Below are 11,765 nucleotides of genomic sequence, written 5' to 3' on the forward strand. Positions count from 1 at the left end.
TCGATTATATTTGCAACCTTTGGCCCTGTTTGGTTCAGCATTTGGTCAAGGGACTTTAAGAAAATGCAAATACCTTTGGGCTAAAAGCCTTTTTCAAAATGCAAGTAGTGTTTGGTAAAATGTATTTTAAAAACACATTTGGAAAGCAACTTTGACGTAAATGTTGTTTGGTGAAAAAAAAGCGACGGAGGGCGGGCGGCAGTGGCCGACGAGCGATATGGGGGGTGCGGTGAGCGGTGGCTGGCGGCGGCGGAGGGCGGGTGACGGCGGTGGATGGCGGTGGCGGGCGGCGGTTGGCAAGCGGCGGGGGGTAGCGGACAGTGGGCGAGAGACGAGCGGCGGCGGGCAGTGGCGGCCGGGGGGTGAGGGGGGCGCAATGGCTGCAGATGGTGGCGAGGGGCGGCGGCGGCGAGTGGGGGGGGCAGGCGGGTGGCGGCAAGCAAAAGTGACAAAGTTAAAATAAAAAAAAATTAGTTACATTTCGCAAAAGTCCTTTAGCTCAAAATATCTCTAGGGCTAAATAACTTTGAAGAGCATTTGAAATGCAATTGCATCTCTCTAAAGTGAGCAAAAAAATGAACTAAACACCATTTGTATTTGGCCAAGGGACTTTAAAGCCCCAATGTTCATTTCTAATGCTAAACCAAACATGGCCTTTGTTTTTCTTTGCACACCATAGTTTGTCTTTAAAGGATGATTTGTAGAGCTTCGTGTGTTGAAGCTATGTAAGATGTGCCTTCTATCTTACGACTCAGAAGATAATCGAATTCATAGAAAAACGTGGATCTGGATGCTAAGAACATTCAAATAGAGACTTGGATGAAGTCCTTTTGGTGAAACTTTAAATAACTAAATGTACAACATCCGAACATTTTTCCTAAGATAAGTATGAAAAGGGAGACCAAAGTTACATGTTGAGAAAATTGATGGCTCCCAGCTCTAATGGCCACGGTCAGCAGCTTAGGGGGATGGAATTATAGCATTTAATCTGAGACATGGACACAAGAAATTCACCGCTCGCCACCTATGTACTGCCGAGGCAAATTTGCTTTGCTTCTTTCTTATACTTTCCACCAGCTAAAGATTAAAATACAGTTCAAATGGACTAAAAGTCCGAATGATACAGACAGACTAAGCTCGAGTGAGTGATAGGAGTGCGGCAGAGAGGGCATTCGGGCTTTTCGTTGCACCATTCCATAATGCAATTCCTGTACGTGGAGAAAGGTTTAAGAGAGGAACACATGTGCAAGCACAAAGGAAAATGGGAATTGGGGTCATGCAGAGGAAGTACCAGCAGAATACATGACCACAAGGTGTGGCCGTTGGGTATTGGCGATGGCTGAGGCACAATGTACATTTACTTGTCGCAGTCACTCCCTGAGGCTGGATGAGAGAACAAGGCGTAAGGGACAGGCAGTGGTGTTGGTTGTCCATCAACCATGCACGAGATATGAATCATGACATAAATCCAAAGACAAGACCAGCTACCTAACATGCTTATGTTTTCTGTGAACTCTCTTTTTTGGAATATATCTCGGGATTTCAAGCATATCAAGAAGACCAGATCAATGTTTTTGTCGGCCAGTAAGGACTATCCGCACTGGCACCATCAAATACAGCCAAACCTCCAGTCATGGAGCTCTACATCCTCCAGATTAGGGTATAGTAATAAACTAGTATGACATGCATGCTGTAAGAAACGAAAGATTTGTTTCATGTAAGTATGTATATTGTATGTATGCATGCATTTGTTGATGGATTTATAGGTAAAGATGAGGAGATAGGAGATGAAAACTGGATAAAAAATGCATACCGTGATGGAGAAATTGAATTAAAAAATTTTGAAATATCAAGTACCCCTGTAGTCGAAGAATCTGTGAGCCAACTTCCTTTATCATGATCGAGTGATATCACATTGCCCTCCTCATTCAGTACAGGCAAACCTCTCCCTACGCCCAAGAGACAGTAGAAAGATTATCAATTTGATTCCAGAAAGAATTAGGCTTTGTCAAGTGGGACTGCCTCTTTTCAACCCCCCCCACCTCCCCCTCCCCCCACACAAAAAAAAGTGGGACTGCTACTTTGTCATGGAAACTTAAGGAATTGAAAGGTTTGCCTTATATGCTTGAACAACTAGAAACCATCTGCCTACACAAATTCTGATCAGTCATTTAGCAATAAATCTTTGCTGAACGAGAACGAGTATGTTGTGATTATCTCAGGAGACGTAGTATACCTGATGAAGTTTGGTGTGTTCGTAATGATGTATGATGAACTGAACTCGCAATGGATGACAAATTGCTGCGCCTTAGTACTTCAGCAGCAAGTATGCAAAGCTGTATCAAAAGAAATATGCCCAATATTTGGTATCTGCAAGAAAATGAATTGTATCAGCTTTAAATATTTGAGTTGAGAACACCTGTAGCATTTGAAGACATGTAATCCTTAAACTGGAACAAATATGAAATTTGGCTAGACTGAATAGACAAGTGCTACATGCTCCAAAAAGACAAAACATTTATTTCCATGGAAAAGCATCCACAAGCAGTCAGATTCTATAGTGCTGGGGACAAATGTGTCACTGAAATCTAACGCCTAACCAGGATACACCTTTTTATGATGCCTAATTTAACGGAATGAAATGATCAACCTCTGAGACTGTGAATTGAAGGGTGGGGTGGGTTTTTTGGGGGGGGGGGAGAGAGAGAGGGAGAGAAAGGAGAGGGTCTGCCTGTGTTTTATGAGGTGATAGAATAAACATTACAAAAATATTGCCAAAAGATTGTCATTCTTCCTCATCCTCCACAGCAAAAGCATAGAGCTAGCTCGAGCCAACCACCAAAATGGATACAAACAATGATTATGTCAAAGAGGGGAATGGATTAATCCCACAAGCATCAAGCATGAACAAAGTGACCAATAACCAAGGGTATGAACCCACATAACATGATCATCAACGCCTCTGGACATAACAAAAGCCCTGAAATCCGAACAAAACCCTACCTAGGCCTTTGATTGGATGGTTTACCAATGAACACATATCTGATGCCCACTGCTCGTTTTGATATGTGATAATACAAGCCTATAGATAGAAACACGAAAGCAAAAGTTAGAAAAGAAAGCATATCAGACACAAAAGATGGACCTCAGAAGAATTGACCTTCAAAGTAGAAGAACATGAGGTTAGTTCGAATGACCAGCTGCAAAAACTCTCGAGCTACAGGAAGCACCTGAATGCAATCAAAGGAAGCAAATCAATACCAATATGAAAGATGATAAGCTGACAGTTCCAGATCCATTGAGGAAAAAGTGATACAGTCATCTAATGCAGTCCACGATACTTTCAGGCACAAAATTTACACTTTTCAGAAGGATTTCTACAAATGACTGCACAAGAAGAAAAATAAACCACTAGTGAACATAAACAGTAAGAACACAGATCATTCCAAAACAATTCTCATAAGCTTTAAAAAAAATAAAAATTAAGACTCAAATTACCGAAGGCCACCTCTGGACAGCATCCAGCCACAGCGTAACTAATCTCCTCTTCCACCTTGCGAAAACAGATCCATTTCCCCGTGACACAGAGGAAGAGGGATTACCAGTAGCTACGGAAGTTTGACCTTGATTATTCTCAAAAGCAGTATTATCATACAGTTCATTAGATTGTGCCTCGGCCAGCACGATTCCACGTGAAGCAACTCTAGAACTGCAAACAAAATCCCCATTTAAGTTCCCAATTTGCCAAACAGTCTTCCTAGTTCCTAGTAAAGATTTAAGCATCAACAATGCGATCAACAGACGAAAGGCAGTCAATCGACCTCATTCTTTCTGCAAGATAAGGAAATGCAGTCTGATATATGATAAAAAGGGCGCGCCTTGCCGGTGTCGGAGGAAGCCCATAAGGCCCAGCTACCTAAAAGCAAAAGAATCAATCTTGAGAGGACCAAATTAGGAACTGATTCGGACACATAGAAGTACCATATCATCAATTTATCACACTAAAGCACCAACATTTACACCAATTCTATCAATGAATGTAGTGTCATCCAAGGAACCCCAGTAGAGAACTTAAAAACCATCACAATAATCCTATTGCACACCAAACGCTAAAGCTAAGCTTACAGGCTAAGCAACACCATGAAATTTCGACTACAAAGCATAAAGCCCGTACGAACCTGAGTGATGTCGCAATACTCTTCGCCCAACGTCTGCTGCCCCGAACCAGTCGTCAACACATAGTAAAGCATTTGCCCGAGAAGGTGCGTCTGCACGATGCCGACAGCGTCAATCATCAGCGTTCAAACACGCAATTTAATTTCTAACAATACCAATGAAAACGAGACAAAAGATTGAGCTCAAAAGACCTCGCTTTGATAAGCCACAGCGACTCTAGTGCCTGAACACGAATTGCAATTAACTTCAATTAGCAAACAGAGGAGCAACGCTGCTTCTGGTGAATAGTCAGCTCTAAAAATCGGAGGGTCGAGGAGAGAGAGAGGGTACCAAAGAGGTGGCGAATGGCGTCGCGGCAAGCGTCGTAAAGGAAGGAGGAGTACTGGTCGTCCTTCTCGGCGGCTCTCATTATCTCCGGCTGAGCCGCCGGCGGGAACCGCCGCGGCGACTCCGCGCTGCCGCTGGTGGAGGCACCCGGGTCGCCCGACCGGGACGACGACGACGACGAACCCGTCATCCTCCGGAACCCCATCTCTCTCTCTCTCTCTCTGCGCTCTGCTTCGCTCTGTGCATTCGGGTGTCCGGCGAACGAGGAAGGTACAGATAGGGACGAACAAAAACGGCGCCGTCTTACCTTTGCAAAAATCCCAAAAATAAAATACTAGACGCCGTTGCCGGGGATCGAACCCGGGTCACCCGCGTGACAGGCGGGAATACTTACCACTATACTACAACGACCTTGTTGCTCTTACGTAAACTTTGCATCTATTATTTTGCTCTTGCATTACATGTGTAGATAACATTCCTCTGGTTAGAGGCCATCGTTTATCTCCCCCCCTCTTTCCCTCTCTTTCGCTGAAATTTTAGCAACACCAGATTGGAAACATTTCCATCAGTGTGGTGAGCTCAAATGGCTCTGTCCACCACTTCCACCATATCCATCCCATGTCGACCTTCTCCATCTCCATCATCTTCCTCATTCCCACTGAACACTGCTCTCGCATTCCCAACCAAACCCAGAAGATCGATCCTTATCGCGAGCTCCTCCGGTGACAACCCAACTGAGACGAACACAGCGACGACGACGACGACGACAGGGAGCGACACCTCGGAAAGCTCCATCGAAGCTCCCGACTTGCCCCCTTCTCTGATTTCTGCGCTCAACGTCGAACGAGCCCTTCGCGGCATCGGTAAAGACTCATCTTTAGCCACTCAAAGTTCGGGTCTTTACGTTGGGGCTGTTTCAACTGTGTCCTGCTTGAGTTCTGTTATCGAAGAAGAGGTAAAGACGCGAACTTGATTGTTTTGGTTTTAGAATGCAGCCATCACGGACGTGGATCATTACGGTAGGCTCGGGCTCCCAAGAAAATGCCCCTACGATCAGGTCCATTTTGCCTCCTTCGTGGTTGTTTCTTTGCCTGACTCAAGTACTCTGACTGCCCTGTCAAGAGTAATGATGTTCATATTCTGACCGTCTGAATTGGAAACGAGCAGGTTGCCGGGGCGTACAAGAGGAAGGTTGAGGAAGTGAAGAGCGAGGGGCTCGAAGAAGATGAGCTCAATGAAAAACTGGAACAACTGAAAGTGAGTGATGAGAGGGTTCGATTCGAGATTATGCAAGAAAAACATGATGGTTGACGATCTGATGTCGTGGGTTTGCAAAATTTGGACAGGAGTCGTACAGGATTCTGTCGTCAGTGGAAGAGAGGAGACTGTATGATTGGAGCCTGGCCAGGAGCTCGAAGCCGGACAGATACATGTGGCCTTTCGAGGCCGACATCACTCAGACCCCTACACAATCTCCTCCTCCACCGGTACTCAATCAATCTTGAATGAAGGTGTCAATATACTCAACCAGTTCACATGCTAAAGTTTCTGAACTTTGTGATGCAGGAACCGGAGGATGAGGGACCGACGAGACTTGTGGGCTACTTCATGCTTGGCTGGGTGTTATTGTCGTTCGCGTTATCAATTGCTCTCAATCGATAGTTCCTCGGACGATGTACCGAGTTTGTAAAACATATCTCCCAAAGAGAGATCTTGAATTGGATGAAGCATGTGATCTTGAGTTAGTTGTAAGTCATAGTAATTCTCATTGGATCTTCCATCAGAACTGTGATTCTTATAATAATCATCGGTTTGGAGGTATGTCAAGACTTATTTTCCCCTAAACAATTGGAAGTTTCTTTAAATGGTAAATCTTTATAATTGAATGACGCCCCGCACGTCAATCAACCAAATATCGTGTTGTGATAGATCTGGGTATTGAAAAGACTATTTCATTTTACTTCGATTTTCATGTTCTCCTCGGTACATCTCGAGACGATTTCTTCCATTGTAAGAAGCATTATTTGTGTCGGCGCGGAATAGCCGCTATCACTACAAACTGTACGACGGTCGACTTAGGTCGTGCCGTGCCCCTCGCAATTCAACCGGGGAATCCCTTATGCAACTTAAATGGCATGATTTTGCAATTCAAGAGGAGCTTTACTATTGAGGAGTAAAACACAATTTCTTCTCACAAAATTTATGACTTTATTAATAGGTCCAACCGAATGGTACGAAATTCTTTGTACGTGGCCCAACTTATGCCATCCCTACGGGTCAAAAATCATTCGGTTGATTTTGCAATTCAACCGAATGGTACAGAGCTTTCTTCCATTGAAAGAAAGCACTATTTGTGTCGGCGCGGAATAGCCACTATCACTACAAACTGTACGACGGTCGACTTAGGTCGTGTCGTGTGCCTCGCAATTCAACCGGAGAATCCCTTATCCTACTTAAATGGCATGATTTTGCAATTCAAGAGAAGCTTTAGTATTGACGAGTAAAACACAATTTCTTCTCACAAAATTTATGACTTCATTAATAGGTCCAACCGAATGGTACGAAATTCTTTGTACGTGGCCCAACTTATGCCATCCCTACGGTTCAAAAATCATTCAGGCGGATTTGATGGGCCGAAAAGCTGGTCGCATCTCTTATATTTTTCGAGTCTTAAACGGTTAGCTTCGTTAAGAAAGGATGGTTCACCTCAACCAATCAAACACTCGAGCATATCTCTCGGGAGCCATTGGATATGTGCATGGATAAGTCAAGAGTGGCACAGAATCCGGTTACGCAATGTCTTGATCGAGCCTTTTGGATCAGGCGTGTTGAAACTCTGTTGAGTTCGTGGCCCATATTCTGTGTTCGGTGGGTTTCTATCAATAAGCTTACTTATTAAAGATGGAGATAGGGAATAGCCGTCTCTGTCGATAGTAAAATATAACCAAGTTCTTGGACAACGTAGGCCCAATACCCAAAAAAAAAAAAAAAAATTAACTTTAGTATTTGTCTCAATTATATTCAAAATATTTTTTTGTCTCATAAAAAAATCCTAAACTTTTACTTTTGTCCCAATTCTACCGGTCTAATATAAAAAAAAAAAAAAGTCTCAACGTTTTCTTTTGTTCCAATTATACCTGCCTAATGCCCAAGAAAGCTTCCAACTTTAGCATTTGTCTTAATTATATCCAAAACTATTTTTTATCTCATAAAGACCCCCCAAAAAAAAAATTGTCCCAATTCTACCATTGTTAGCCTTCTATCCACTATTACTATTTGTTAATCTTACGTAGCATTTTCACGTCGTTATTGAATTACACATCAACAAAGCTAATATAAGAAAACCTCTAACTTCTCTTTTGTTGTCCGGTTACCCTACACATTGGCGGGAGATATAGAGCCACTCAAGACAGCGCATTTCGGATTGTCTCCGACACTCAACAGTCCAAAGAATGACTAGACGTAGAGATATGATTATTTGGACAAACAATCTCAAATCTCGTCATCCGTAAAACCTGCTATTATCGAATTTCTAAGATTCATTAGTAAGTTTGGCGAGAAAATTCAAGCCACGTAGAATTAACAAACATTGATTAGAGACGGAAAGTTGACGATGGTAGAATTGAGATAAAAGTAAAAATTGAGAATTTTTTATGAGACAAAAAAATTTTGGATATAATTGGGATAGATTCTAAAGTTGATTCTCTCTCTTTTTTTTTTTTTTTTTTTGTTATTAGGTCGGTAGAATTAGTGAAAAAGTAAAAGTTGAGGGTTTTTTATGAGACAAAATTTTTTTGGATATAATTTGGACATATGCTAAATTTGTTTTTTTTTTTTTTAGACAAAAGATGAACTTTATCTCAATGTTTCGGTACATTTCTTAAGGGAAAAGTGTCAAAAGAGTCCCAAACATATTGCATTGGTGTCAATTTAGCCTTAAACCTTTTATTGATGCAAATTCAGTCACAAACCTTTTGCATTGGTACCAATTAAATCCTAAACTTTTTATTGGTGCCAATTCAGCCCAAAACATTTTGCATTGGTATAAATTCAGTTCTAAACCTTTGGCATTTGTGTCAATTGAGTTAATCCGGCCAATTTTGGCCTAAAATTCGCTGACGTGGATGTTGGTCATTCTACTTGACACGATCGGCATTGACACGGATATTTTTTAATATTATTTTAGCATCATTAAATATTTTAAATATTTGTTCAATAATTTTTTTTAAATGATTAAAAATATTTAAAGTTATCAAAAATAATATTAAAAAAATCCATGTCAGCACCATCTATGCCATGTAGGATAACCAATATCCACGTCGGTGAATTTTCAGTCAAAATTGGCCCGATTGACTTAATGCAAGAGGTTTAAAACTGAATTGACATCGGTGCAAAAAGTTTAGGATTGAATTGACATCAATAAAATGTTTAAGACTAAATTGACACCAACACAATAGGTTTAGGACTTTTTTTACACTTTTTCCCATTTCTTAAAGAGTTGGTGATTTTTGTTAAAGAAAAAGTTTCAATTCACTTGATTGGTTGATAACTTGTTGATATCATATCTATGCTTTTATGAAAGTGTTTTGATGCTTTCTCCACAAAAGTAGTAAAACAGATATGCAGTAGTTTACTTACCAACTATTACAAATAAAGTTGATAATTTCATAGGAGTTACCAACAGCTTAATTGGATAAAAGGTCGTCGGTCCTTTTAGGCCTTTTTTTTTTTTTTTTTTCCATTCTTACCAACATTCGAATTTACCATCTCGGAATAAGTATCACAATTCTATTAGCATGGAACTGTAAAATTCTGCTGGTTTCTTGAATATCACTGTGACTTAATGAAAACGATCAAACTGGCAATCCATTGCAATCTCATTTACCTTGCAAGAAGGTTAGGTGGGGTTTGCTGGCCAGCCTCATGAAAGTAGTTTAGGGGACTTTGCCTTTGATGTGCTTCTCAAGATGGGTGTTGCCTACAAGGGTCCACTTTAGTATGCTTTGCCATAATTAGTCAAAATCCTTCTAAATTCGACCATTTTCAACCGCTAGATGTCCCTTTGCTCATGCAATTTCGTTGTTATGTGCAGGTGCATTATTCCTACAAGAGTTGCCCAAACAACTGACCTTTTAGATGTGAAAACGGATGAAATACAATCATGTGTTTATTGGTAAGCTTGGATTAAATACAGTGCATACCCAAGATAGATGAGATTAACTTGTTCGACTGATGATCGCTTAGCTTCAACGAGATCCTTTTTCGAGTTCGAGTTACATTCGGAATAGCATGACAATTCAAACATCAAGTGTGAAAGCGAGTTTGAGCTTGATAAGGTTGACCCGGGCAACTCCTGAATCTTCCTAAGTGACCGTGTTCTCATATGCCGGCTTCGAGCTTTATTCATGCCTAAGTAACAAGTCGAGCACATCAGGAGAGCAAAATATCGAGCCGTCTCTAAATCGATCTTGACATTAAGAAATGAGCGTTGCAGCATTTTTGTCTCCTTTGGACCAATATGGGTCCTAGAGGGACCCAGTTAGGCTCTTGAGGTGACAGTAGCGTATTGTTCTCCAACTTCAACTGTGAAACGCCACTTGATAATTAACTCGTAGCAAGAAAATACAAAAGGTTGCGTGGAAGGACGTAGGGAGACCCAATGACAGCTCCAGGAGTGGCACTTTCTTGTCGATTTACACTCTTGGCGGTGTGGACTGTCTTCTGGAAATTTCAAATTCTTAAGGGCGAAGTAATGGCCCGAATCCAATAGGTCGAAAATGGGGCACTGGTGAAGTGAAGAAAATGGGACCTTCTTTTAATCATCCAATGACGTCGAAGCTTTTTTTTTTTTTTTTAAGTTCCTCGGGATAGATTGGCTTATAAGTGGCAATTTTTTTTTTCACCTCGAGTACCATTGGTTGCGCATCTAGACCTAGTTGACATAGATGATGGACTGATTTATGGCGCTTATATTCAGCTCTCTGAGCTAAAGGGGCGAAATTGCTTAATCTGGTGAGGTGGTTTTCTACCATATCCATAACAGAGACATAATTTATTGGTGAACACGTTATATACTTGGTAATTGCCAATTGGTGCCGGTTGATTTCCTAGGTTTCCTGATAATGATTGGGCCAGCAGTGGTGTTGACGCAACAAAAATTTAGTACGTTCATAGAGGGAGATTAATCAGAGGGGATTCAACAATTTGCTGATCAACATTTTCATTCAATAGTTTAAACCAACGACTTATATATATAAATGTATATTTACATTAATTTTACAAGGCACATCAAATTTTCGATGTTGAATTTCTCTAATATAACTTACTTGTGCGCATGGGCATTTTTCTTCTCGCATCTGATATTACTTTGCACAACAGCCACCAACTCAAGATCGCACTACTGTAGCCCAATGCTTGCCTTCACCATGCATGGTCTTTATTTTGCAATTTCCACCGAAACAAGCGTCAATCATGAGATTTCATCGTTGCAATATTTAAGGAACAACGAATAAGATTGGGGCTTACCAACCAGCCACCGCCTTTTTGATACACCAGTTAGAAGAGGTAAGAGAGAATGTAGAAGCCAAAGTCCAAACCTATCAATATATCAAATCGAACTGTCTTCACATAAAAAAGTTAACTGAGATATATTAACTGTTTAGCATGATACAAATTCTTCAATATTAACTACTTAGCCAATCAACAAGTGGCAAAAGTCTAGATATAATTTGAAATCGTGTGGGAAAACTAAGACTCTATTTGTTTAGTAGGAAATAACTTCTAGGAAAATGTTTTCGGATTTTCCAGTGTTCGATTCACGAAATATAAACTAATTAAAGAAAACATTTTCCATTCATGGAAAAAACACCTTCACAAGTGGGGAAAATATTTTCCCTCATCTTTAGTTCCTTTACTCTTTCATGTGTGTGTGTATATATATTCTTTATTTTCTTGTTATTTTTATAAAAAAAAATCAAAATTTTAGTTTTAATTTTTTTTCTCTTTTCTTTTTAAATTTTTTTAAAATTTTATCTTTTCTTTTCCTTTTTTCTTTGACCAATTGTTGACCACGGCCACGTCCAGCGACCTATCGCAGGTGAGGGAGGCAAGGCCAAGCCTCGACCGAAGCCGGTGAGCTCAACCTTGCCGGCCTATGGCAAGGCAAGGCCAAGCCTTGCTAGACATAGCGAGGCAAGGCGAGGCCGGCAACCGGCTGAAAAAGAGGCAAAAAAGAAAAAAATTTATAATATCAATTTAAATTT

At 40.9% G+C, this 11,765-nt stretch overlaps 2 protein-coding genes and 1 non-coding gene across 3 annotated transcripts; 1 reads left to right on the forward strand and 2 right to left on the reverse strand.

Annotated features, from left to right (window-relative positions):
- Positions 1 to 802: 802 nt before the first annotated feature.
- Positions 803 to 4,785, reverse strand: LOC115746764 (peroxisome biogenesis factor 10). Its single transcript, XM_030682675.2, has 11 exons — positions 4,507 to 4,785; positions 4,368 to 4,399; positions 4,179 to 4,268; positions 3,822 to 3,916; positions 3,499 to 3,709; positions 3,161 to 3,230; positions 3,004 to 3,082; positions 2,237 to 2,370; positions 1,858 to 1,949; positions 1,292 to 1,383; positions 803 to 1,208 (listed from the first exon to the last, which is right to left on the reverse strand). Exons 1-11 carry the CDS (start codon positions 4,706 to 4,708, stop codon positions 1,106 to 1,108), a joined length of 1,200 nt encoding a protein of 399 aa, XP_030538535.1. The 5' UTR covers positions 4,709 to 4,785; the 3' UTR covers positions 803 to 1,105.
- Positions 4,786 to 4,842: 57 nt separating this feature from the next.
- Positions 4,843 to 4,914, reverse strand: TRNAD-GUC. Its single transcript has one exon. It is a non-coding gene; the product is annotated as a tRNA-Asp (tRNA).
- An 81-nt stretch (positions 4,915 to 4,995) lies between these two features.
- LOC115746747 (NAD(P)H-quinone oxidoreductase subunit U, chloroplastic) lies at positions 4,996 to 6,396 on the forward strand. The gene is made up of 5 exons (XM_030682649.2): positions 4,996 to 5,366; positions 5,499 to 5,560; positions 5,671 to 5,760; positions 5,850 to 5,990; positions 6,070 to 6,396. Exons 1-5 carry the CDS (start codon positions 5,087 to 5,089, stop codon positions 6,163 to 6,165), a joined length of 669 nt encoding a protein of 222 aa, XP_030538509.1. The 5' UTR covers positions 4,996 to 5,086; the 3' UTR covers positions 6,166 to 6,396.
- The last annotated feature ends 5,369 nt before the right edge of the window (positions 6,397 to 11,765 follow it).

This window comes from Rhodamnia argentea, chromosome 4 (genome assembly GCF_020921035.1).
Source record: "Rhodamnia argentea isolate NSW1041297 chromosome 4, ASM2092103v1, whole genome shotgun sequence".
NCBI classification, from domain to species: Eukaryota; Viridiplantae; Streptophyta; class Magnoliopsida; order Myrtales; family Myrtaceae; genus Rhodamnia; species Rhodamnia argentea.